We start from the raw sequence: 23,227 nt of genomic DNA, 5'->3' as shown, positions 1-23,227 counted from the left end.
ATGCATTTTGGGGTGTGTATTTCACAAGGGGAAAAATTTGAAATCAAAAATTGCTGTACTTGATAAACATTATTTTTAAAGAATAAACTTTTTGCTTTGTAATAAGTAAACATAAGTCAGGGGCCTGGCTAAGTGGACCTTTTTCACTGAAAATCAGTCATCAAAAGGTGCTTCCTAGGGGATTTAGTTCAGTGGTTCCCTGGTGCCAAAAGAAAAAAAAAAAAAGGTTACTTTCTATTGACTACTTTTTTAAGCCTAACTATAATACTGTCTTTTAGTTTTACATTAGATAGGTTGTTTTATTTATTTTTGAGACAGGGTCTTGCTGTGTAGTTTAGGCTCACCTTGGACTATGTAGTCCAGGCTGCCCTTGAACTTGCAATGATCCTCCTGCCTCAGCCTTCTGAGTGCTGGGATTATAAGCATGCATCACCACCATGTCTGGCCCAGATAGTTCTTATACAAGCACCAATTCTGAATCTAAGTTTGGTATTAGGTAATATGTTCTTCTAAGTAATTCCCATGAACTGCAGTATGACACCCCTATTTTATTTGCTTTTTGGCAGGTATTCTAGTATATGCAGCTTCAATATTTTTCTCAAGACAACTCTGGGTGAAAATTTTACAATTCTGTAAATATCATGCCTAATTTGTATTGTTCATATGTCTTTTTCCTATTTTCTATAGCTTTTTCTGATTTCTTTAGTGGGACTTCACAGTATTTTTTGTGACATTATCAAAAGCAAAAGGTGATCAAAATTTCACATTCCTAGATTTTTAATTACTTTTAATAATGTAATTAAACAAATTAATCCACTTATCATGTGCCATCTAAATCAATATTAAAATCTAAGCTGGGCGTGGTGGTGCATGCCTGTAATCCCAGCACTCGGTAGGCTGAGGCAGGAGGATCGCTGTGAGTTCAAGACCAGCCTGAGCTACATAGTGAGTTCCAGGTCAGTCTCAACTACATACTGAGACCCTGTCTCAAAAAAACAATAAAACAAAACAAAACCAAACCTAAGTCATCATCACTTTTTTCATTCCTTTTGCACCTTCTTCTATCGTTGGATCTTTGATTATTTTCAATATTTTCTGTCTTTTCTGGTTCTTTACAATGGAATAACAATGTCTTCTTTCTTTCCCCATTCTGTGCACACTTCAAGTTCATAGACACACGGTCTACACATTATGTAGTAAGAATCCTTCATGGTCTTCTGTAAACATTTAACACAGTTTTTAGGTTTTGATAATTTTTTTATGCTCTTTATTTTTAAGGATATATTTTCATCAAAAATGATGCACATGAGCTGCATAAAGTTGCCCACGCCTGTAATCTCAGCTACTCAGGAGGCTGAGGCCAGCATGAGCAGCACAACAAGATTCTATCCTAGAAAGGCAAAAAGGGCCAGGGATGTAGCTCAGTGCTGCTGCCTGCCTGGCAAGTGCAAGGACCTGAGTTCAACCCCCAGTACAACAAAACACAAAATCAAGCACAAGAAAAATATACGATGATGAAAATTAAAATGTCTTATTGATTTAAGCATAAAGAAAAATAAATTTCTAAGAGACTGTAGTGACTTCACATATGGAACCCAATATGCAGGAACTGAGCTAAGGGCTTTCCTATTTTACCCCTTCTCCCTCACAGAAACTCTGAGGCACTACCAACAGCATAGAGATGAGGAAACAAAGGTTCAGAGACAGAGTAACTTTGCACAAGGGCACAGGTGGCAAGCAGTAGAGCCAGGACTCAAATCTAAGCAGTGCCTGGCACGATGGGACACCTATACAGTCCCAGCTGTTCAGGCTGAGTATCACTAGAACCTAAGAATTCAAAGCCAGCAGAGAACATAGCAAGGCCCTGTTTAAAAACAAAAAGCAGCAGCAGCAGCAGCTGAGCTTGGTGGTACACACCTGTAATGCCAGCACTCAAAGGCTAGGTGTACCAGGATCAACTCAGGACCTTGTGCTTTTGAGACACACGTGGCATCACTGAGCAATATCCCCAGCCCCGTTTTGTTTTTTGAGATAGGGTCTCACTATATATTCCAGACTGGCCTAAAATTTATTATGTAGCCAAGGGTGGCCTCAAACTCTTGGTGGTCCTCCTTCCTCAGCCTCCCAGGCGCTAGGATTACAGGCATGCGCCACCATGCCTACCTACACTTAGCTGTTATTTAACCATCATTTCTGCTATATAGTTTTTATTAGAGCTCATTCAAATTACTGGCTGCTTTTGTATTCAAATAGTAAAATACTTCCTTTCACCATATAAATATCAAGTTAAACTCTTTCACATTTTTACTTTAAATGCTTTGATGCGTCTTTTTTGTTGGGGGGGTTGAGACAGGGTCTCACTATGTAGTTGAGACTGACCTGGAACTCACTATGTAGTCCAGGCTGGTCTCGAACTCACAGCAATCCTCCTGCCTCAGCCTCCTGAGTGCTGGGATTACAGGCGTGCGCCACCACACCTGGCTTGTTGCGTCTTTTAATGAAATGTTTTGTATGCACTAGCGCTATTTAAAAATTAATTTGAATTTATTTATATTGTGGTCTACTTTTAAAATTTCTTAAATATGCTAAAAAGGTATTAATACAGTACTATTATTTTACTTTTACATTAAAATACATAATGTAGAATTTTAATCCCAATAAATTTACTGGTTTTACTGTCATCTATCAATATTCCTTGAACCATTTCTTTTGAGTTATGTGACACTATAATTCTATTCAAGGTTAGTACAATTTTATTGCATATCAGAATCTAGGACTTTATCTCACATTATCGCATATTCACTTGAATGGAATAATGGTTTATGTGACACACTTAACACATGATAAAAAGTACTTAATTTTTTACAAAAATTTTCTCCATAAAATTGCAAAAAACACTTTTATAGATGTTTTCAGGAAAACATTCACATCACATTTAAATTGTCAATCTTCCCTTTCTTGGTTTCATAATTTGTTACTATTTAATTTCTAACTGTTTTTATCTTATCATCATATAAGCACAGTAAATTTAAGGAAGCTATACTTAGGTTTATGTTTGCATACAGTCAGGTAATATAATAAAAGAATTCAGTATTGCACAATATTACAACTAGCTAGTGGCCTAAATGAGGATGGTATCAGATTTTTAAAAAAGCCAAAAAGCAATTTTGAAATAATGAAAAATAAAGGGAAACTTGTCCAAATTAACAGAAAAGGAAAGAGAAATGGAAGCTGAACTAGGTATCCTAGACCTTTAGGTGTCCTTTGCCAATGCTTCTTAAAAATAAATTTGCATTAGACATAAAAATATTAATATCTATGATGAGGGCCAGGGATGTAGCTCAGTGGCACAGAGCCACCTGGCAAGCACAAGGCCCTGAGTTCAATTCTCAATACCAAAAAAAAAGAAAGAGAGAAATATCTATGCTGAAGTCATTTAGGTCATTATGGTCAGAAGGCTCTAATTTCTCTTTCTGGTCAAAATTCAAAATTGAAACTCCAAGAACAGAAATCACAAAAATGAACAAATCAGAAAAGGTAGTATGCATCAGTTTCATTAGGAAGTAAGACGGAGGACAATAATTTCTGTATTGTCAAATTTCAGTAGCTAGATCTTGCTATGACATTTCCACAGAATACAAAATATGTAATTTTTACCTCAATGCAACATTCTGTAGGGATACTTTAGTCTTTAGCTGGCCAAAAAAAAAAAAATTGTGGAATATAAAATCTTTGCCCAAGTAAACAAGAAAATCATTTGTATGTAATTTTTTTAAAAGATACTTTGGCGTATAAGACCTTTTTAAGACACCTGGATCATAGAAACTCAGTACAAGTTGGGCATGGTGGTACATGCCAGTAATCACAGAAGCCTGGTGACTGAAGGAGAAGGGTTGCATGCTCAAGCCAAACCTGGGAAATTTAGTAACTTAACAAAACTCTGTCTCCAAAAATTATAAAAAGGGATGGGGATGTAGCTCAGTGCGAAGGCCATGGGTTTAATCCCCAGAACCCACAAGAAGAGAAAAAAAGCTCTTTTTCTTCCTGTAAATCAATCTTTCGTAGCAATCAGTTCATCCTAGGTCAAAATACATTTTTAACACAGCAACTATTATCTTCATGTCATAGACATAGTAATCATTCTAGTATTTTCAATTAATCCCATCATTTAAAAAAAGGCATAATTCTAGACTAGCACAGTGGTGTGTACCTGTAAGCCCAAGTACTCAGTAGGATAAGGTAAAAGAGTCACTTAAGCTTGGGAGTTGTGGGCCAGCTTAGGCAACTTAGTGAGCTCTTCCCCTTAAAAACATTTAAATGAACTGTGCAGCAATCCAAGGTAATCAATAACCAAATTAAACTTGTTGCAGGCTCTTTTGTGGCAACACTTGGGTTTGAACCCAGCCTTTAACTGAGCTACTTCCCAGCCTTTTTATTCTATTTTATTATGAGTCTAGGTCTTGCTAAGTCACCACTGCCCAGGCTGGCCTTGAACTTGTGATCCTCAGGTCTCAGCCTCCCATAGTGCAGACATGTGCCACCATGCCCAATTTACTGTTAATATGTTATAGTAATGGCCTGATTATTTCCCTTTACTGTCACAATAGGAAGTCCATACATTAGCAATTATCAGAATATATCAATTTTTTTTTAAGAGTAGAAAAAATTTTTTTTCCATTAAGTTTATTGGCACATTTAAAGCAAACAATACAGTTACATTTATCATTGAGATCTTGTACCTTTTCATGATATATCTTGGTTCTTTTTTACCCCCCATACCCCTGCCCTCCCTTCACCCTTCCCTATCAATTTCTTCTAGTAGGTTTTTAGTATATAAGAAACAACTTTAAAAAAATAGTCATTACGGTTTCAAAAGAGGTTAAAAATCCAGGCTGTATACAAAATCATCGTGCATTATAAACTTACCAAATTCTTGACTTTAATTTAAATGACAGAGCTAAGATTTTCTATAGGAAAATTAAGTATTCTAAGATAAATAAACATTCCTAATACTCTTGATTAAATTCTTCTACCATACTTTCCATTAAAGATGTATTTCCAGGGCCGGGGATTTAGCTCAGCGGTTTGATGGCCTGCCTTGCAAGCGCAAGGACCCGAGTTCAGTCCCTGGTACCAAAAAAAAAGATGTATTTCCAGGTATTGTTTTTGTGTATCTGTCTGTTTTTACAGTGCTGGGGACTGAACTCAAGGTCTTTGCACTAAGCTATATCTCCAGTTATTTATTTAGACAAAGTCTTATTTTGTCACAATTGCCCAAGCTAGGCTTGAACTTGTGATCCTCCTACCTCAGCCTCCCAGTGCTGGAATTACAGGCTCGACTACCATACTCAGCTTCGAGGCATAATTACATGGCACATACCTATTGGTTCCTCTTTTTTCTGTGTTGATTCACTGATCATTTTAAAATATAAAGAAAGTTAACAATCCCTTAACTTATAACCACTTTGAAGTTTATTTTACAGCACTTTTATTGATACATCATGTAATTTACTGACCAGGACTGTTTACAAATATAATGCTTGGCCTTTGAAACAATTAAAAATACCTTTAAGTACTAAAATTTTACATCATGAACTGTTTAATTCAAGAAATATTTCAATGGTGAAAACTAATAGAGAAAAATTTAAAACAAAAGTAGAATGATTTCCACAAAAAACGATTTTTCTTCCTTTTAGCAAGAGGAAGAGAAGGAAGAAAGGGAAAACAAAGGGAAAGGGGAAAAAAAGTCAAGACAGGCAAGAAAAATACTTTTTTCCTCATTTGCAAAAAGGAAGAAAATTCTCTGAGGTCTCAGCAAATAATGTAACCAACCACGTCAGTTTATATTAAGGCATTGTCTTTACATGTTATTGAATCCCATCATGCCTTTCATATTACCAGCAGCACCCTGTTGAAACTGCCTCATCATTGACTGAAGTCCTGCCATACCACCTAGAGTAAAAGCAAAGACAGACAAGTAATTATTGAGCAGAACTTGAAAGATCTGTTACTTTTACCTACCATGTATTCAGCTTCTAAAAGACACTGTGTTCTGACTGCAAGTTAGTCATTAGCCCTAAAGAACTTAACAAGTAAAAATTTGTAGGGGTGTTTTGTGTTGTTGATTTTTTTTTTTTTTTAAGACAGGGTCTCACTGTGTAGTTCAGGACGGCCTTGAACTCACTATGTAACCCAGACTAGCCTCAAATTTGAAGTGATCCTCCTGCCTCTGCCTCAGCCTCCCAAATGATGGGATTACAGGCATGTGCTACCACATCCAGCTTAAAAGTCTATGTTATTATCAGTATCCTCATGTATAAAAAAAGAATGAGGCCAGAGATTTATTTGGCTCAGAGGTTCCACCACCTGCCTTGTAAGCGCAAGGGCTTGAGTTTGATCCCCATACCAAAAATAAAAAATAAAAAAAAGAAAAAGAATGAATAACCTACTGCATCAGGTTATTTAGAGAAAATATGAAAAGATCTTAGAATAGCACCTGTCAGTCAATACATCTAAATAAAAAACATTTTCTGGGGCTCGAGATTTAGCTCAGTGGCACCACACCAGTCTGGCAAGCCCAAGGTCCTTAGTTTAATCCCTGGCACCAAGGAAAAAAAAACAAGTTTTTCTGGCAAGACTGAGAGTCTTCTTGTAAACAAAATTAAGATACATAAAAAGTTATGATTTATTAAACATCTACTATATGCTCAGCATAGTATGCTTTCATGTATATTAGCTCATTTCATTGTCATGATTTACGATGAGATGTTATTTGTGATTTCTCAAAAGGGGAAAGTGATGTTCCAAAAGTTTAAGGGATTTTTCAAAGTTACATCAATAAAAGTGGAATTTGGGTTCAACTTCCCTATATAATTTCAAAGTCACTGCACATATCCAGTATCAAAATATGATAAAAGTGTTAACAGATGAATAAATATCTTGCTCAAAAATCACACAGATAGCAATAGAAGAGTAAATAAAACTTCAATTCATCTAGTGCTATTAATTATTCAACTTAGGATCAGGTGGTCATTTCCCTCAAATTATGTATCTTCTGAAAAGATTTTCAGAAGATACCTGAAATACCTGACAATCACTAAAACTCAATCTTTATCAGTTAAATTGTATGTTAGCAACTGGCAAGCAACTCTGTATTTACCCATGTGATGAAGAACTCTTGGATCCATCATTTTGGCCATCTGTTGATTCAATTTTGCCATCTGTGACTGGCTCACATTCTTAGACATGTCACCACCTGAACAAAACAAAGAGTTATGAAATGTATGTAACTGAACTGGAGTATCAGAGTATTAGAGGGTTCGATAAACTGAGTAAAGACAAAGATTTTTGCCTATAATCGCATCACTCTAACACAATTATTCATATTTCTACACAGTTGCTATGTATCTTTATCCCAATTACATACCTTTTTTGAGAAAGAACAAGTGAAATTCTAGAAACAGTTAAAGGATTTTCCTAAACCTATGATGTTTTCCTAATACTCTTAGTTACACTTTTGAATGAGCCACTACAATCAAAACTGTAGAGAGTGGTTATCAACATGAAGCTACAATAACAACTGCTTAATAATGGTATGAGGGGGTCTGAACAAAAGTTGAGTTTATAGATTGGGGTTAACTGGGAGACACCAGCTGGTTGGTAAATGAACATGAGGAATGACTCTGAGAGAAAGTACACATATGTGTTTTTAGGGCACTGTTTTTTGGTTTTTGGTACCAGGGATCAAATTCAGCACCTTGTGCTTGCAAGGCAGGCGTGGCGCCACTGAGCTAAATCCTTGGCCCTTATATGTGTTTTTAAAATAATAAAAGTTTAAGGAACCTCACAAGGACCCAAGTTTGATCCCTGGTACAAAAAAAAAAAAAAAAAATCTTAAGGAATAGAATGACAAATAATCTAGTTTACTTTGCCAAGCCATACCCATAGACTTAGTCAAAATTCAACAGTAAAAAAAAAAGGCATGAGGGATGGCGGCACATGGCTGCAATTCCAGCACTTGGGAGGATTAGCATGAGTTCCAGGCCAGCTGAGGCTTAAACAGTAAGACCTTGTCTCAAAACAAAGGCAGCCAATGGAAAAAAAGGGACTCAGAGACAGAACAGGTAAAAGCATCTTTTGGAGAACAGCTATATTCTTAAGAGACAGGAAGCAAAAAATATCATCAATGTAACAACAATGAATAAGCAGAATTGCTTCAGCAAAAAAATTTATTCCAAAGGAACATTATGGTACTTCTTAAGGGCATTTAATAAAAATGAAAACCCAAAGCTGCCCAATTCTCTAAATCACAGATGGCTAATCTGTATAAATTATGTAAATCATGACTATGAATATCAGAGAAGACGTGATTTCATAAAGCATGTAAAAGTCTATGAAAAATTTATGATTAATAATGTAGAAGGACCGAGTGTGGTGGTGCATGCCTGTAATCCCAGCACTTGGGAAGCTGAGGCAGGAGGGTCACTATGAGTTCGAGACCAGCCTGGGCTACATAGTGAGTTCCAGGTCAGTCTCAACTACATAGTGAGACTCTGTCTCAAAAAACAAAACAAAACAAAAAAAAAAGTAGAAGGTGTGAATCCCTCTCTGTTGGTGATCTTGTTCTAAGAATTTAGGACTTGATGTGATGAAGGTGGGTGTACATTCACCTCCCCTTTCATCTTGGTTGGGCCTATAGGGAGAAATCAATGTTTAGATAACCTCTGGAGGATCTACAATAGTTCTATCAAGAATTGTCAAGGTCAACTGAGAAAACTATTAAGCTGACATAGGGTGTTTATTAATCACTATATGAAATAGCATGAAATGTTGGGAATTACAAAATTTTAAACATTTTTCTAGCTGCCCTCTCTTGTCACAAAAGAAACAAGGAACAGCAAGCAAGAAAAATAAGGAAACTGTCAGAAACAAAAACAATTTAAAATATCTGCAAATACTCATTCTTTTTAGAAGCTATTTTTGGAGCTTGCCTAAAAATCAGTATTTTTAAAAGTAACAAATTCATTCAGAAAATAAGGAAATAGCTAATAAACTCTAAAAAAACAAATTTCCCTTTTTATCTTATATAATACACAGCAAAATAAATTCCAGCAGGATTTTTTAAAAAGTCAAACAAAAAAATAAAACTCTGCTGAGAATACAGCTTAGCAATGAAGCACTTGCCTACCATGGCCCAAGTACTTGGACTGGCTCTCAACACCACAAAATAAACAAAACCAAAAACAAGTACAAGAAAATCTAGGTTACTACTGTGGTATCATGAGCACAACAGAAACCAGGAGAGAAGATAATTGGCTTGGCTACATTAAAATAGCAATTTGGGGTGGTACAGTGCTGGGAACGGAACCCATGTACTGATACATGCCCAGCAGGCATGCTTCTAGACCTATACCTCCAACTCTAAACTGAAATTTCTGTTCATCGGACAACAGAAATATAAGTAAAAGGCAAATAAAAAAATTAAAAAAAATACTTGCAGGCGTAAACCAAGGACTTCAAAATTGTTATATAGCAATAAGGAAAAAAGAGCGACTGGACAAGCACACTGAGGAAGTGATTCATATAGGAAACTCAAAACAGTAAGTGTACAAATGTGAAGGTTATGTAGTAACATAAAAAAATGCATATTGAAAAAAAAATTTGACCGTTAACTTAAAAGTAGAAAATTTAGTCAGCATCTACTATTCCTGATCAAAACAGACAAAAATCACTGGCTGTATAGACCTGCCCAGAAACTGAAATGGACACAGAAACAGATGAATCACTCAAATATCCAACAAGAGGCATCACACGGAACAGAGGCACGCACAAAACTGGGACACTGGCAGTGGCGATTAGATACTACATTTTGACAGTAATCTGGCCATATGTAACAGTAAACATGACATATCAGAAGAAAGCTGTAGATATATCAACCATTACTTGTAATAGGGTCCATGGGATTCTCTGAGAGTAAAGGTAATTTCTATTTTAATGTTTGCTTAAACTTTCTTATAGTCTCTAAATTTTCTACAATATGTATTACATGTTCATAACAGTAACTTTTCTCTTCAATATTATCTTGAATCTGAAAATAGTTAAATTACATTACAAATCACATTTTAAGTCTTGACAGTATTTGAATATAATATACAATTCAGAAGTGTGTTTTTCCAGTAATGGTAGCATTCCTCGATATTTATATTTAGTTTCTGAATTTCTTTTTATTTTGTTAATGATGAGCTTACTTTTCTTACCTTTGAAAAGTCCTTTGATACCTCCCATCTTTTTTACCATCTGTGCAAACTTGGTATATTGCGTCAAAAGTTCTTGAACATCTCTTGTTGACACACCTGATCCTCGGGCTACTCTTTGGATTCTTCCTGGTTGCTTACTAAAAACCTTGGCACCATCTGTACTGTCCAGCTCTGAGGGTGACCATCAGTTACTTTCACTTACACACAATTATTATTCACCATTAAAACAGTTACACACAAATGGGCAATATATTACTTCATAGAGCTAAACAGCTGTTTCTCACATACAGAAAAACAGATGTAACAAATGGTCAAACCACCATGCAGATTTAACAAATGTTATCTATCACTTGTCATGTTTGCTTCTGGTTTTAAAATATTAAACAAGGAATATATTCAAAAGAATATTTTATAAGTTCTAAAAAATTATACAATAAATGCATATGTACCTTACTTACAGTTTAAGCAGAACATTCTGAAAATTTTTGAACCCCTTGTCCACCATTTCCATATCTCAAATATTCAACCTTTCTGTACCCTTTACACACTACAGGTACATGATATATTTCAAAAAAGAACAGAGCTGCTCACCTTAATTCTATCCTAAGATAACTATTAATCTTTAAATCTTAACTTAGGCTACATAAGTATTTAGCAGGAAGCTTTTATCTATAATGAACAGAAAAATTATATTTCCGAACATCAAATAATTACTGGTAGTATTTTAATCATTTCTGTAGCATATTAAAAAAATAAGTTAAAAGCTAGGCATGGGGGCATATGCCTATAATCCCAGCACTCTGGGAAGCTGGGGCAGGAGGATCACAAGATCAAGCCCAGTGAGGGAAACATAGCAGCTTGAGATACTGTCTCAAAATAAAAATATATAAAAAGGATTAGGGATGTAACCCGAAGGGAAGGCCCTAAATTTAATCACAGTACCACCACCACCAAAAAAAGTTAAACGTGGTAGTGATTTCCTATAATCCCAACATTCAGGAAAAAAAGGCAGGAGGACTGGAAGCTTGATACCAGCCTGGGCTACACAGCAAGACTGTCTCAAAACCACAATGACAACAAAACCAACCAGTTAATTCCCTCCAGTTATTTGATCACTAAGAATATGTGGACCTTTTCTTCTGGCTTTAGTTACATACAATCTCAGGAATAGGATGGACTGTAGTCAAAATTTCTATTATCTCTGTATTCTTTCTAGTTTATAATATTCCCCAATAAGTGGTTAGCTACTTCCAGTCTAATATCTCCAGGAGAGATGACCCACTATGTAAATAAGGCAGTCTTTACTGTTTTGTTGTATCTGTAATTGTAGAAATTCTCTTCATGTACTAAACTGAAATGTGACTGCAACTGCCTCGCAAGCGCAAGGTCCTGAGTTTGATCCCCAGTACAAAATATATACATATATATATATATTTTTTAAATTTATTCAAGTGATTATTAATTGGGCCATGCCTCCCTTGCAAGCTCAAGGTCTTGAGTTCGATCACTGGTACCAAAAAGAAAAGTAAATTGAAATGTGTTTGTGGCACTTATATATTGGTTTGTACATATATTCTATATTGTTTTGTATGTCCTTCCTGTCATTAAAAAAAAATAGTAGGCAACACAGACATGGCAGCGGGTATAACAATTCCCAATTTGTAACTATACAACAAAGCCACTGTGATAAAAGCAGCATGGTACTGGCAAACAGACCACTAGAACAGATTGGAAGACACAAAAACAACTCCAGATGTATTCAGCTACCTCATCTTTGACAAAGAAGCCAATCATCCTCACTGGAGTCAAGATAGCCTCTTTAATAAATGGTGTTGAAAAAACTGGATTTCAACCTGCCAAAGATTAAAACTAGACCCTTATCTTTCACCAGGCAATAAACTAAAATCCAAGTGGATTAAAGACCTAAATTTTAAAAAAGAGTCACTAAATTTGCTGGAAGATAAGTTAGGCAGAACTTTTGAAGACAATGGCATAGAAAAAGACTTTATGAACAAATCCTCAGTAGCACAGGAACTAGCAGAAAGAATCAACAACTGGGATCTCATTAAGAAGCTTCTGCACTGCAAAAGAAACCATCAACCCACAATGTGGAAAAAATTTTTACCAGCTGCTCCTCAGACAAAGGACTAGTATCTAGAATATATGAAGAACTCAAAAAAACAGCCCCCCCAATATAAAGACCCAATTAAAAAAATGGGCATCTGAAATGAACAGACATTTCTCAGAAAAGAAGGAAAAGCAGCAAGTAAATAAATGAAAAAATGTTCCATATCACTGGTCATTCAAGAGATGCAGATGAAAACAACACTGAGATTTCACCTACCCCACAAAGAATGGCTGCTATCAAGAAATCAACAAATAACAAATGTTGGCAGGGTTGTGGGGAGAAAGGAGCCCTTCTCCATTGTTGGTGGGAGTGCAGACTGGTGCAATCACTATGCAAATAAATATGGAGATACCTCAAAGAGCTGGGACTAGAGGTTCCATTTGACCCAGCCATCCCTCTGCTGGGTATCTTTCCAAAAGAATTAAAAGAATCATATCACAGTGATATATGCACACCTATGTTTATAGCGGCACAGTTTGTAATAGCTAAATCTTGGAAACAGCCCATCTGCCCATCAATTGGGATAAAGAAGATGTAGTTTTTCTATAAAATGGAATACTACTCAGCCAATAAAGAATGAGAAACTAGACTCATTCATAGGAAAATGGATACATATTGAGAATATACTCCTAAGTGAAAGAAATAAGTCACACATGTATAAATACCGAATAGTTTCTCTAGTGTGAAAAACTATAATGATACATAAGATCATAATGATATATTTGATAATGTGAAATAGGAAGAAAAGGGATAAAGGTGTAGGGGAAATGGGAATGGTAGGGGAAAGGGAATAAGGGAAAAGGAAAAAAAATAAGAAAATGAAAAAATGGAAATAAAGTATTTGCAAATAGGGAAGGGAGGAGGGGGTGAAGGGAAGGCAGGGATACGGGGAAAAAATGAGAACCAAGACCTATCATGTAAAGGTACAAGATCCCAATGATGAATGTAACTGTACTGTATACCTAAAATGTACCAATAAACTCAATGAGAGAAAAAAAAAATGAGGTTTTCAAATACTTGAAAGCCACCATGTCTCCTAGATAGGCACTAGTTTAGAGTAACTTGACATTTCTTACTCAAAGGGTTATAACTATGAAATTAAGAGTTACTATCACTTAAGTCTAAATTTCCCCCTTCTTGTCAATAAAACAGTGAAATCTCAACTTGCTGATATTTAGAACATTGTCCCTGAGTCAAGTCATCTGCCATCTTACCTTGGTCATTCATACTATCCATTATGGTCATTAATTTCTTTAGTCTTGCCATTGACTCCTGTTCATTTCCTTTGCTCATAAAATCTGTTCCAAAGCCAGGGATCATTCCCTAACACAAATTTAAACATAAAGTCGTTAATAGCTGAAGACTAATTGTTCAGATGCACACAATTAATACTGGTATTACTGATGACACTAACTCTTGAAAGATCAATTTTTACCCAGATAATTACAGTAAGTGCATCTGTTCTTAGAAATTTTAACAGAAAACAAACAAATAAGAAAGTATAAAGTAATTTTTAAGGAAAACTAACCAAGATCTGACTGAAGGGGCCCATTTTCATGATATTTTGAAATTGTTCATACATGTCTCTCAATGTAAATTGACCTGCAATACAATATAAATAATTTAGACACATTAGAGAATGTACATTTTCTTTCAACAGAACTAACTCTTGCCTTCTCATGGACTCATCTTGAAGCATACTTATAAATATCCCAGGACTAGATACTCACTGAACAGATAGTGTATGATGACAACTGCAAGGAACACAGAGGCACAGATTCTTTTTTTTTTTTTTTTTTGAGACAGGGTCTCACTATGTAATTGAGACTGACCTGGAACTCACTATGTATCCCAGGCTGGTCTTGAACTCACAGCGATTCTCCTACCTTAGCCTCCTGAATGCTGGAATTACTAGCGTACACCACTGCACCTGGCTAACAGTACGGATTTATCTTTTTTGGGGGAGGTACTGTGGCCAAACTCAGGTCCTTGCACTTTCGAGGCAGGCAGCGGAACCACTGAGCTAGAGGCACAAGATTCTACCTCAGATCAACTTACATCCTATCTGAGAAGATGGATACATACAAATAATAGGACACTGGAAAACAAGGCACACTATACCTACAAGGATGACTAGAATGCAAAGCTAGACAACACTAAAAGTTAAAGTGGATATGGAACAAATACAACTCCCACATATTTCTGGTGAAAATATAAAATAGTAAAATCATTTCACAGTACCATTTGAAGTTTCTTAAATAGCTTAGTCATCCCTAATAGGAAAATGGATAGTGAGTGAAATACCACACTGAAATAAAAAGAACAATAGCCATATTGCAACTACATGAATGACTTATCAGAAAAGGGGCTGGGGATTTAGCTCAGTGGTTCTGCTGTCTGCCTTGCAAGCACAAGGACCCGAGTTCAATCCCCAGTTCCAAAAAAAAAAAGTTTGTGCTGGGCCTGGTTGTGTGCTCTTATAATCCTAGCACTCAGAAAGCTGAGGCAAGAGGATTCAGAGTTCAAAGCCAGACTGCGCTACTTAGCAAGTTCAAGGCTGTTCTGGACTACCCAGTAAGACTTTGTCTCAAAACAAATAAATTATGCTGAATCAAAAAACAGCCTGGGAAAAAAGGGACATATTCTAAAATTTTAAGACATGAAGTAGTATTGGGATGAGAAACAAGCAAACTTTCTAGAGTAAAGGAAATATTCTATTACTTAATGGGATGTGTCTGTTACTGTGTCTGAAAAAAATGGAATGATTTCTTTAGGATTTGAGTATTTCACTATATGTAAATTAACTTCAATTTTAAAAAAAAGAGAAAAGGACAAAGCAAAGAACAAAGATAGATTCAGGTATTCAGGATTTGAGGCACAATATTTCAAAGCACAGCAGCATACTTAGAGGAAATATTATAGCAGGCAGCTAGAAATGCAGAATTAAAAAGTAAAGAGAAGCTAGGAATAGTGGCCCAATTCTATGGGAGCCTGAGGCAGGAAGATCGCAAGTTCAAGCCCAGGCTGGGCAATTCAGCAACTAGCAAGACTCAGTCTCAAAAAAGGCGGCCAGGATTTAGCTCAGTAACACCATGCCTGCCTCACAACCACAAGGTCCTGAATTCAATCCCCCGTACCAAAAATAAAAAAATTTTAAATGGCTGGAGATGTAGCACATTATAAATGTCCTAGGTACAATTCCTTATATTGTCCAAAAGGAAGACCAGGTTAAAGCTAAAAATATCCATTTGGCTCTTATACAGTGATCACAGAAGCCCAGAGTTATGATAATGTAGGCAATCCACTGCTACAAAATTCAAGTGAAGAAAGTTTATTTCATTTATCTAAGTATGATGTATTTATGTAAGCATATATGTATGTATTATTTATGTTTTATTGATTGATACTGAAGATTGAACTGATACTGAAGGGTCTGTGAATGCTAGGTAAGTACTGTGCTACTGAGATCTCAAATGAAGTTTAAAAATAGAAAAGGCATTCAAGAATAGTGTCTCACACCTGTAATTTCAAATCAGAGGGTTCTAACTTATCAAATCAAATCAAATGTTCCTGATAAAGGTCATTTAAGGAGTGAGTTGAAGTATGAATATGCGTTAGCAAGCACAGCCAGGGGAGAGAGTAGAGGCCGGTAAAAGAGGAATGTGTCTACTAGGCATAAAGGTGAGGCTGACAACTAACAGACTTTACAGTAGCTGCCTGTTAGGAAACAAATAGGCAGCTGTACTTTTGGGTCACAGGAAGGAGAATGAAAGCCAGAGGTTACACAAAGAAATGAGCTGCCACACTCCTTTAAAAAGGAATGCCAATGTTTAATCAAATGAGCAATCCACAACACTCCCTAAGATAAACAACCAGAATGTAGCAACAAACTGGAGGAGACCCTAGCCAGAATCCCTGCTGCCTTTTTAAAAATTCATGAATAACTAACAATATTCCTTTAAGACCCCATAAAAGTAAAATGCTTCCTTTAGGCTCTATAACTTTGTAGGACAGCTGTCAATGGAGTAGCCAGCCATCTCTGCTGTCCGTTTCTTCCCTATGATGAACTTTAATTTTACTTTAGCCTTGAAATTGGCCCATGTATGATTTCCATCTTACAATTTTCATCTTATGTGCAGCTAAAAGCCCATACTAGCAGGTGACAGAGGGACTAGTAAAGGCAATGGCCTAGGTCTGGGACAGCAACTGTACATTTAAGGAACTGAAAGAAGTTCAGCAAGCCTGACACGTAAACTGCTAAGTACAACAGTGCTAAGACATGACGTGCAAGATATGGGCTAGATGGGAGGATCATTTAAAAACATTTTAAGGACAAGAGGAAGACAATGAAGCATTTTTATACCTTTTTTTTTTTTTTTTGTACCAGGGATCGAACTTAGGACCTTGCACTTTCAAGGCAGACCAGAACACCACTGAGGTAAATTCCCAGGCCTTGAAGCATTTTTATAAGGGCAGCAACAGGATCAGATTTGTATTTCTGAAAGGTGCTTTTTGGTGCAATATAAAAAATAAATCAAAGGAAAAGAAAACAAGGAGATGGAAAATCTATTAAAAGACTGAATAGCATAGGCAGCTGGAAAGAAGGGGATAGAATGGATATATCAAGTATTAGTTAACTGCTTCAGAAAGAGGTGGGCAGACAGAAAGAGATAATAATAGCAACATCCAGGTTTCTGACTGGCAACAGGACAAATGATGCTAACATTTATTGATGATAACAATGGGGTGGGAGGTTTTAGATGGGAAGGGTTTAGTAGAATTTGAGGTTTTTATGGAACATTCAAGAAGTACACATACAAATATGAAGCTCCAGAGAAATATGGCCGGGAATGATCCCAGCTAGGGGAGGGGAGACACTTAAGAGGCATGAGTACAAGACAGAAAGAGTAGGGTTGGGGATTTAGCTGTGGTTCTGCCACCTGCCTCGCAAGGGCAAGGTCCTGAGTTAGATCCCCTGTACCAAAAAACAAACAACAAACAAGGATAGAAAGAGCAAGAAGGAGCAAAATGGCAGAACAGTATTTAGCCACTATAGAGAGGCAGGTGGTGGAACTACTGAGCTAAATCCCCAGCCCTTCAGTCACTAGAATTAAGAGAAAAGATCACTTTGAGAAAAACTGGAATGGTCAATAATAATATATGTTGAATGCTTATGATGTGCTGGATATTTCACATACATCAGGTAATGTAATCCTCACAATCATATAAAATAGTATTATCTACTTTTTACAATGAAGTAATTGAGGCTAAGTGGTTAGAACAAGTTACATAGCTAAAAAATAAAGATACAGATTGAGGTATGCTCTACTTAAGAACTGGGCTCTTAATCAAGTGACATATGTCTCTATAGGAGTAGTCTTCCCTGTGGAGTGAAAAAAAGAGTATGTGTGCATTTAATTTTATCCTTTAAAATTCCTTTACAAGGGTCAGGGATTTAGCTCAGTGGTTCCACCACCTGCCTCGCAAGTACAAGGTCCTGAGTTTGACCCCCGGTACCAAAAAAAAAAAAAAAAAGGAATTAATTAAATTTCCTTTACATGTGTGTGTCAGATTAAAAGTGTTCTAACTTACTTTTCACCTGCTTTTAAGGAATCCAAAAAAAAGCCTCAATTTTAACCTTAAGGCTATCTGATTATAAGAAAATAAAAATGATTCTGTAACTGTTCAGTTGACTGAGAAAGAAAATGATCTCCACAGAAATCATCTAAAACAATAAGTATCCGAAGAAGTGATTAATAATACATATTATCACTTGAATGAATTAATAGTAGCTTTATCAGGAAGAAATCAAGGAAAGACATCAGAGATCAAATGCTTTTTTGCTACTCATATACCATGTTTCAACTTCTCTATAAGAGCTTCATTGTCATCCAACTTCAACTCGTTGACTTTATCGATCAGTCCCTCAATGTCACCCATACCTGTAAGACCCCAAAAGGAAAAGTGAACAATAGTAAACTCAGCTTACCGTATACAAAACACATTCACATATGTAACAGCACTGCAAGGCAGATAGTCTAGGTATTCTTATCACATTTTACAGGTGAGAAAACTAAAGTTATAGAGATTAAATGCTGGCAAAGAAGAAACAAAGCAGGGCTTCCAGCCCAGGGTTTAGCTCCAAATTCTCCACTAACTATATACCTTAAAGACATTATAAAAATGTCAATATCGTTACCACCGCTATTAGTACAACCACTTTTTTAATATTGTGCCCAAAGTTTTTTTTCCAAAAAACTCACATCTAATATCTCATTTTAACAACTATACTACAGAAAGCAGATAAATACCACCCCTATTTTGCAAGTGAGGAAGATAAGCCATAGAAGGAAATGGTTTTCTTAAATTAGTTAGGACATGATTAAAATCCTAAACTGTTCCAAAGATCCATAAAATCTCTGAGATTTTTCTATATTCCTACCACTGTACATACCAAGAAGTTTGCTGATGAATGGCTGTGTTTTGAAAGGTTCGAAGTCATCTATATGTTCTCCTGTACCAATGAAAATAATAGGACTTTTTGTGGCAGCAACTCTGTACAAAAAAAGAAAATATAACATAACCTCAAAAAAGAAAAGTTCCAATTTTCAAAGCTAAACAGACAAAGGTACTACAAAACTCAAATTTGTTTTCACTAGTTACAAACAGAACTATATGATAGAGACTTTAAAATTCTATTTAAACTTCCTCTATAGGCCATCTTAGGTCCACTACTGAAATATATTTTAAAAAATAAACAAGAAACTCCTAAGTAGGGCAAGGGATTTAGATCAGTGGTTCCATTGCCTTGCCTCAAAAGCACAAGGTTCCGAGTTCAATCCTCGGTACCAAAAAAGAAAAAAAAGGAAAGAAACCCTTAAGCAGACACACACGTAACCAGACAAACATCCTATAACCCCAAGACATAGGACAAGAACATCAATGATACTTACGCACTGAGTGCGCCACCTCCTTTTGCATGACCATCAAGTTTTGTCACTATTACAGAGGCTACATCTACTTTATCTTTAAAAGCCTTAGCTTGGGCTTCACAAGCCTGCCCGATGGAGGCATCCATCACATAAACAATGTTATCAGGTTGCTAGAAAGTTTAAATAGAAAAGGACACATATTTTTATTGATTTTAGCAAATTTCACCATTAGAAGCTATAGAAAATTTACTATACAATTATTCAATCAATAAGTATTTGTTGAGGGAGTACTATGAATTAAATACATAGGTCCTGAGGACAGATAACTAAGAAAATCTTTGTCCTTCCAGCACTGCAAAGAGGAACATGAAAGAACATCCCTGTCCCCATGGTACATTGGCAGATAAGATATGAGAGGCATCTTTAAGTAGCACAGTCCAGGAAATGCCTGCTGGAGGTAGAGAGGCAATGTTTGACCTGAGGTTTGGATAAGAAAGAGTTATGCAAAGATAGGAAAGAACAGCATTCTGGGCAGAGGAATAGCAAAAACAAATCAGAACAAAGTAAACTGGAAGAAAGTAGCACTAAAATGAGTAAAACAAGCTGAGGTGATTTCCTTTAGATCTGTTCAACATGGTCAAAATAATTGTCTAACTAAAACAGAATATTAGCACTAGCCACTACTCGAAGAATTACTGCCAATATCTCAATGGCAAAACATAACTTCCTAATATATGGTAAACTACTGCTACTCCCCATGTTACTTTCACCAATTTTAAAGAGACACTAAGTAATTTTTAAGTATTTTTAAGTGCTTCATTTTGAAAAATTTTCAAAATTCATTTATGCTTCCAACTGAATTCAAATAACTTCACAGAAAGAAAATTCAACAGATGTTAAGACTTTTTTTTTTCTTTTGAGACAAGGTCTTGCTATGTAGTTCAGGCTGACCTTGAACTGTGTAGCCCAGGCTGGCCTGCAGTCCTCCTGCCTCACCCTCCCCAGTGCTGGGATTATAGGTGTGTGCCACATGCCCAGCAAGACTTAATTCTTTAAAAAAAAAATAATAATTAAATTTCAGGCTGGGGATTTAGTTCAGTGGTTCCGCCACCTGCCTCACCTGCCTTGCAAACGCAAAGTCCGGAGTTCGATCTTCGGTACAAAAAAAATAAATAAATAAAAATTAAGTTTATTGGTACACTTTACGTATGCATAATGATCACATTCACCATAGGGAATTTGTACCTATACATGATATATCTTGATGCTTATTGTAAAGGCTTAATTCTTAATTTGTCACATTTATTTTTTTTATTCTGGAGCCCAAACTGATGAGATTAAGTCTCTAACACAGAGATACAGTGCACAAAACAAACAAAATAATTACAATCTGCCTTATAGGCAAAAAGTAATTTATATTGACCATAAAATCAATCAGATTTTATAATTAAATTAACCAAAATCATTAAGAACACCATTTTAATGATTTTGGAAAGCTACTTACTATAGCATTAGCAACTTGAAGCATTTCTTCAAACAAAGAGTCTTCTTGTTTGTGGCGGCCACTTGTATCAACAATAATAATTTCAAAATTTTCATTTTTGAATTTCTCCACTCCTTCAGAAGCAATGATAACAGGATCCATCTCTGTATAGCTATTTAACATGGACAAATGATTTACTAACCACAGTAGCAAAACTTCCAAATACTACTAATTTGGAAATTGTCAGTCTATATCTTTATTCTGAAAGTCAAAATGATCACAATTTCAACTTAGAATAAAATGTCTCACAAGTACTAAATATAGAACTCGATTCCTAGAACATCAAGACATACTATCCAACTGTCCCACTACAAAAGTCTGTTGACTCTGTTGTATGCCTTCTCCGAACAAGTTCTTTCCTTAAAAATTTTTCTCGTTTCTCCTTTAATAATTGAACTCATGTTACAAAGCAGTTTTTGTTTGTTTTTGTGGTGCTGGGGATCAAACTCAGAGCCTTGCCCATGCCAGGCAAACAAACACTCTATCACTAATCTACACACTCAGCTCTACAAAGTGTTTCATATCTGCTTTTCTATTTAACACTCTTTTGTAACTGCTCTATAAAATCATTAAATATTCCTACAAAATGTAACTTTTAAGGTGACCTGAGTATAATGAGAGTTCAAGGCCAGCCTGAACTAGTGAGTCACTGTCTTAACCAAAAAATAACTCAAAGTACTTTTAAGTAATACAGTATGCTATTACATGGGTAGGCTAAATTTTATTAAGATAATGCCTTACTGTTGGATGCTTAAAGCTGTTCCAATTTCTTCACATTAAAAAAATATATCCAACATGAATAATACATAAGTCTTATTTCTTACAAGTTGAATACTGGTTAATGACATGATTCACTTAGGCCTCTGGCTTTTAAAAGGAAAACATCCTCCATAGAAGTTTAATCCCATTCTTTTTAATAATGTATTAATGTACAATCTTTTTAATAATAATCCCTAGCAAAAATCTTTACCAACTTGAAAATCAAAAATGAAATCATATTTTACTTTGCATCCTTCTGATTGGTAGCAATTTAAGACATAATTTTTAAGAAAAATTTTTTCTCCTAAATTAAGAAAAGATCCAGACATGATGGTACATACTTGTAATCCCAGCACTCTAGGAGGCTGGCTGAAGTGAGAAGACTGCAAATTTGAGCCCCATTTGGGCAATTTAGTGAGACTCTGTCTCAAAATAAAAAATAAAAAAAGACTGGGAATACAGCTTAGTGTGAAGGCCCTGAGTTCAACCCCTGGTATCACTACCACTCCCCCTCAAAAAAAAAAAATCAAGTAGGAGTGCACTTAGTAAAATTACCTGTAAGAGTTAAATGAAGAAAGTTACCATACTTGAGTTTTTTTCCCCCTCACAATACTGGGGATTGAACCCAGGGCCTTCCCACCGAGCTATATCCCAAGCTCATTTTTTTTATTCTGAGACAGGGTCCCCCTAAGTTGCTAAATTGCCCAGGCTGGGCTTGAACTTGCAATCATCCTGGCTTAACTTCCCAGAATTACAGGGATTACAGGTGTGCATCATAACATCCAAATTCACTAGCTTCTGGCCAATCAAAAAGTGGAAATCCCAAATGAGAAGAAGTTTCTCAAGTTCTATCTAGACTGAATTGTCTGAGAACTATAACACATATAGAAATTTCACTGGTCAATAATACAGAGTAAAGGATAGCAATGATCAGAATCTCAATCTGAGATAATTTGAGACTACAAATCATTTAAGGATGATCAAATGCAACTGTTTCAAGATGATACATTATGTGCTTTTATGTGATATACTGAAGAGTTTCATAGTCTGTTCCCAAATTGTGTTCAATGGTGGAATGCTTCAGACACGTCTTAAAAGAAAACAATAGGAATAAAGAGGCAGAAGGAAACAGAAAAGCATATCACACAGGATAAACATAGGCAAAGTTATAAATTACACAATGTCTACTTTGATCCATCAGACTGGGTTAGCAGCATGTTAAAGTAATAAAAGATAATGTTAATTATACCTCTCTTTTGCTGCAGAAAGGATTATATTCAGAAAGTACATGTTAAAACATAACCAGATAGCATGAAAGTTTAAAAAGTTAAGATTAAACAAAAGTCAAATTGGGAACAGGGGCACATGCCTATAATCCTAGCTACAGTGTTTGGAAGGGTGAGGCAGGAGGATTCTAAATTGGGGCTAGCATGGGCCGGTGATTTAGCTCAGTGGTGCCGCTGCCTGCCTCGCAAGCCTGAGGTCCCACGTTCAATCCCCAGTACCAAAAAATAAATAAATAAATAGAAGCTAGCCTAGGCAACTTAGCAAGCCCCTATCTCAAAAGAAAATATGAACTAGAGGTGTGGCTCAGTGGTACAGTGCTTTC

The 23,227-nt window shown here is 35.9% G+C and overlaps 1 protein-coding gene across 3 annotated transcripts in view; it reads right to left on the bottom strand.

Annotated features, from left to right (window-relative positions):
- The window catches only part of Srp54 (signal recognition particle 54), a 69,549-nt gene that overhangs the window by 27,325 nt on the left and 18,997 nt on the right, over positions 1-23,227 (bottom strand). For 2 of the 3 annotated variants that reach the window (XM_010633604.3, XM_010633605.3), the window contains exons 8-16: positions 20,821-20,971; positions 19,338-19,486; positions 18,839-18,939; positions 18,240-18,326; positions 13,913-13,986; positions 13,599-13,707; positions 10,257-10,427; positions 7,160-7,255; positions 5,740-5,952 (exon numbers count right to left, since the gene is read on the bottom strand). In XM_010633604.3, coding sequence (XP_010631906.1) covers positions 5,861-5,952; positions 7,160-7,255; positions 10,257-10,427; positions 13,599-13,707; positions 13,913-13,986; positions 18,240-18,326; positions 18,839-18,939; positions 19,338-19,486; positions 20,821-20,971 — 1,030 coding nt within the window. In that variant the 3' untranslated portion in view covers positions 5,740-5,860. Of the gene's footprint in view, positions 1-5,739; positions 5,953-7,159; positions 7,256-10,256; positions 10,428-13,598; positions 13,708-13,912; positions 13,987-18,239; positions 18,327-18,838; positions 18,940-19,337; positions 19,487-20,820; positions 20,972-23,227 lie in introns of those variants that run through there. The other variant, XM_033765132.1, reaches the window with a different exon arrangement.

The sequence above is a fragment of the Fukomys damarensis genome, unplaced genomic scaffold, assembly GCF_012274545.1.
Source record: "Fukomys damarensis isolate Sample0158 unplaced genomic scaffold, DMR_v1.0_HiC HiC_scaffold_17, whole genome shotgun sequence".
Taxonomy (NCBI): domain Eukaryota; kingdom Metazoa; phylum Chordata; class Mammalia; order Rodentia; family Bathyergidae; genus Fukomys; species Fukomys damarensis.
The sequence above is the reverse complement of the archived record's forward strand: the minus strand, read 5'-3'. Positions and strand labels throughout refer to the sequence as shown.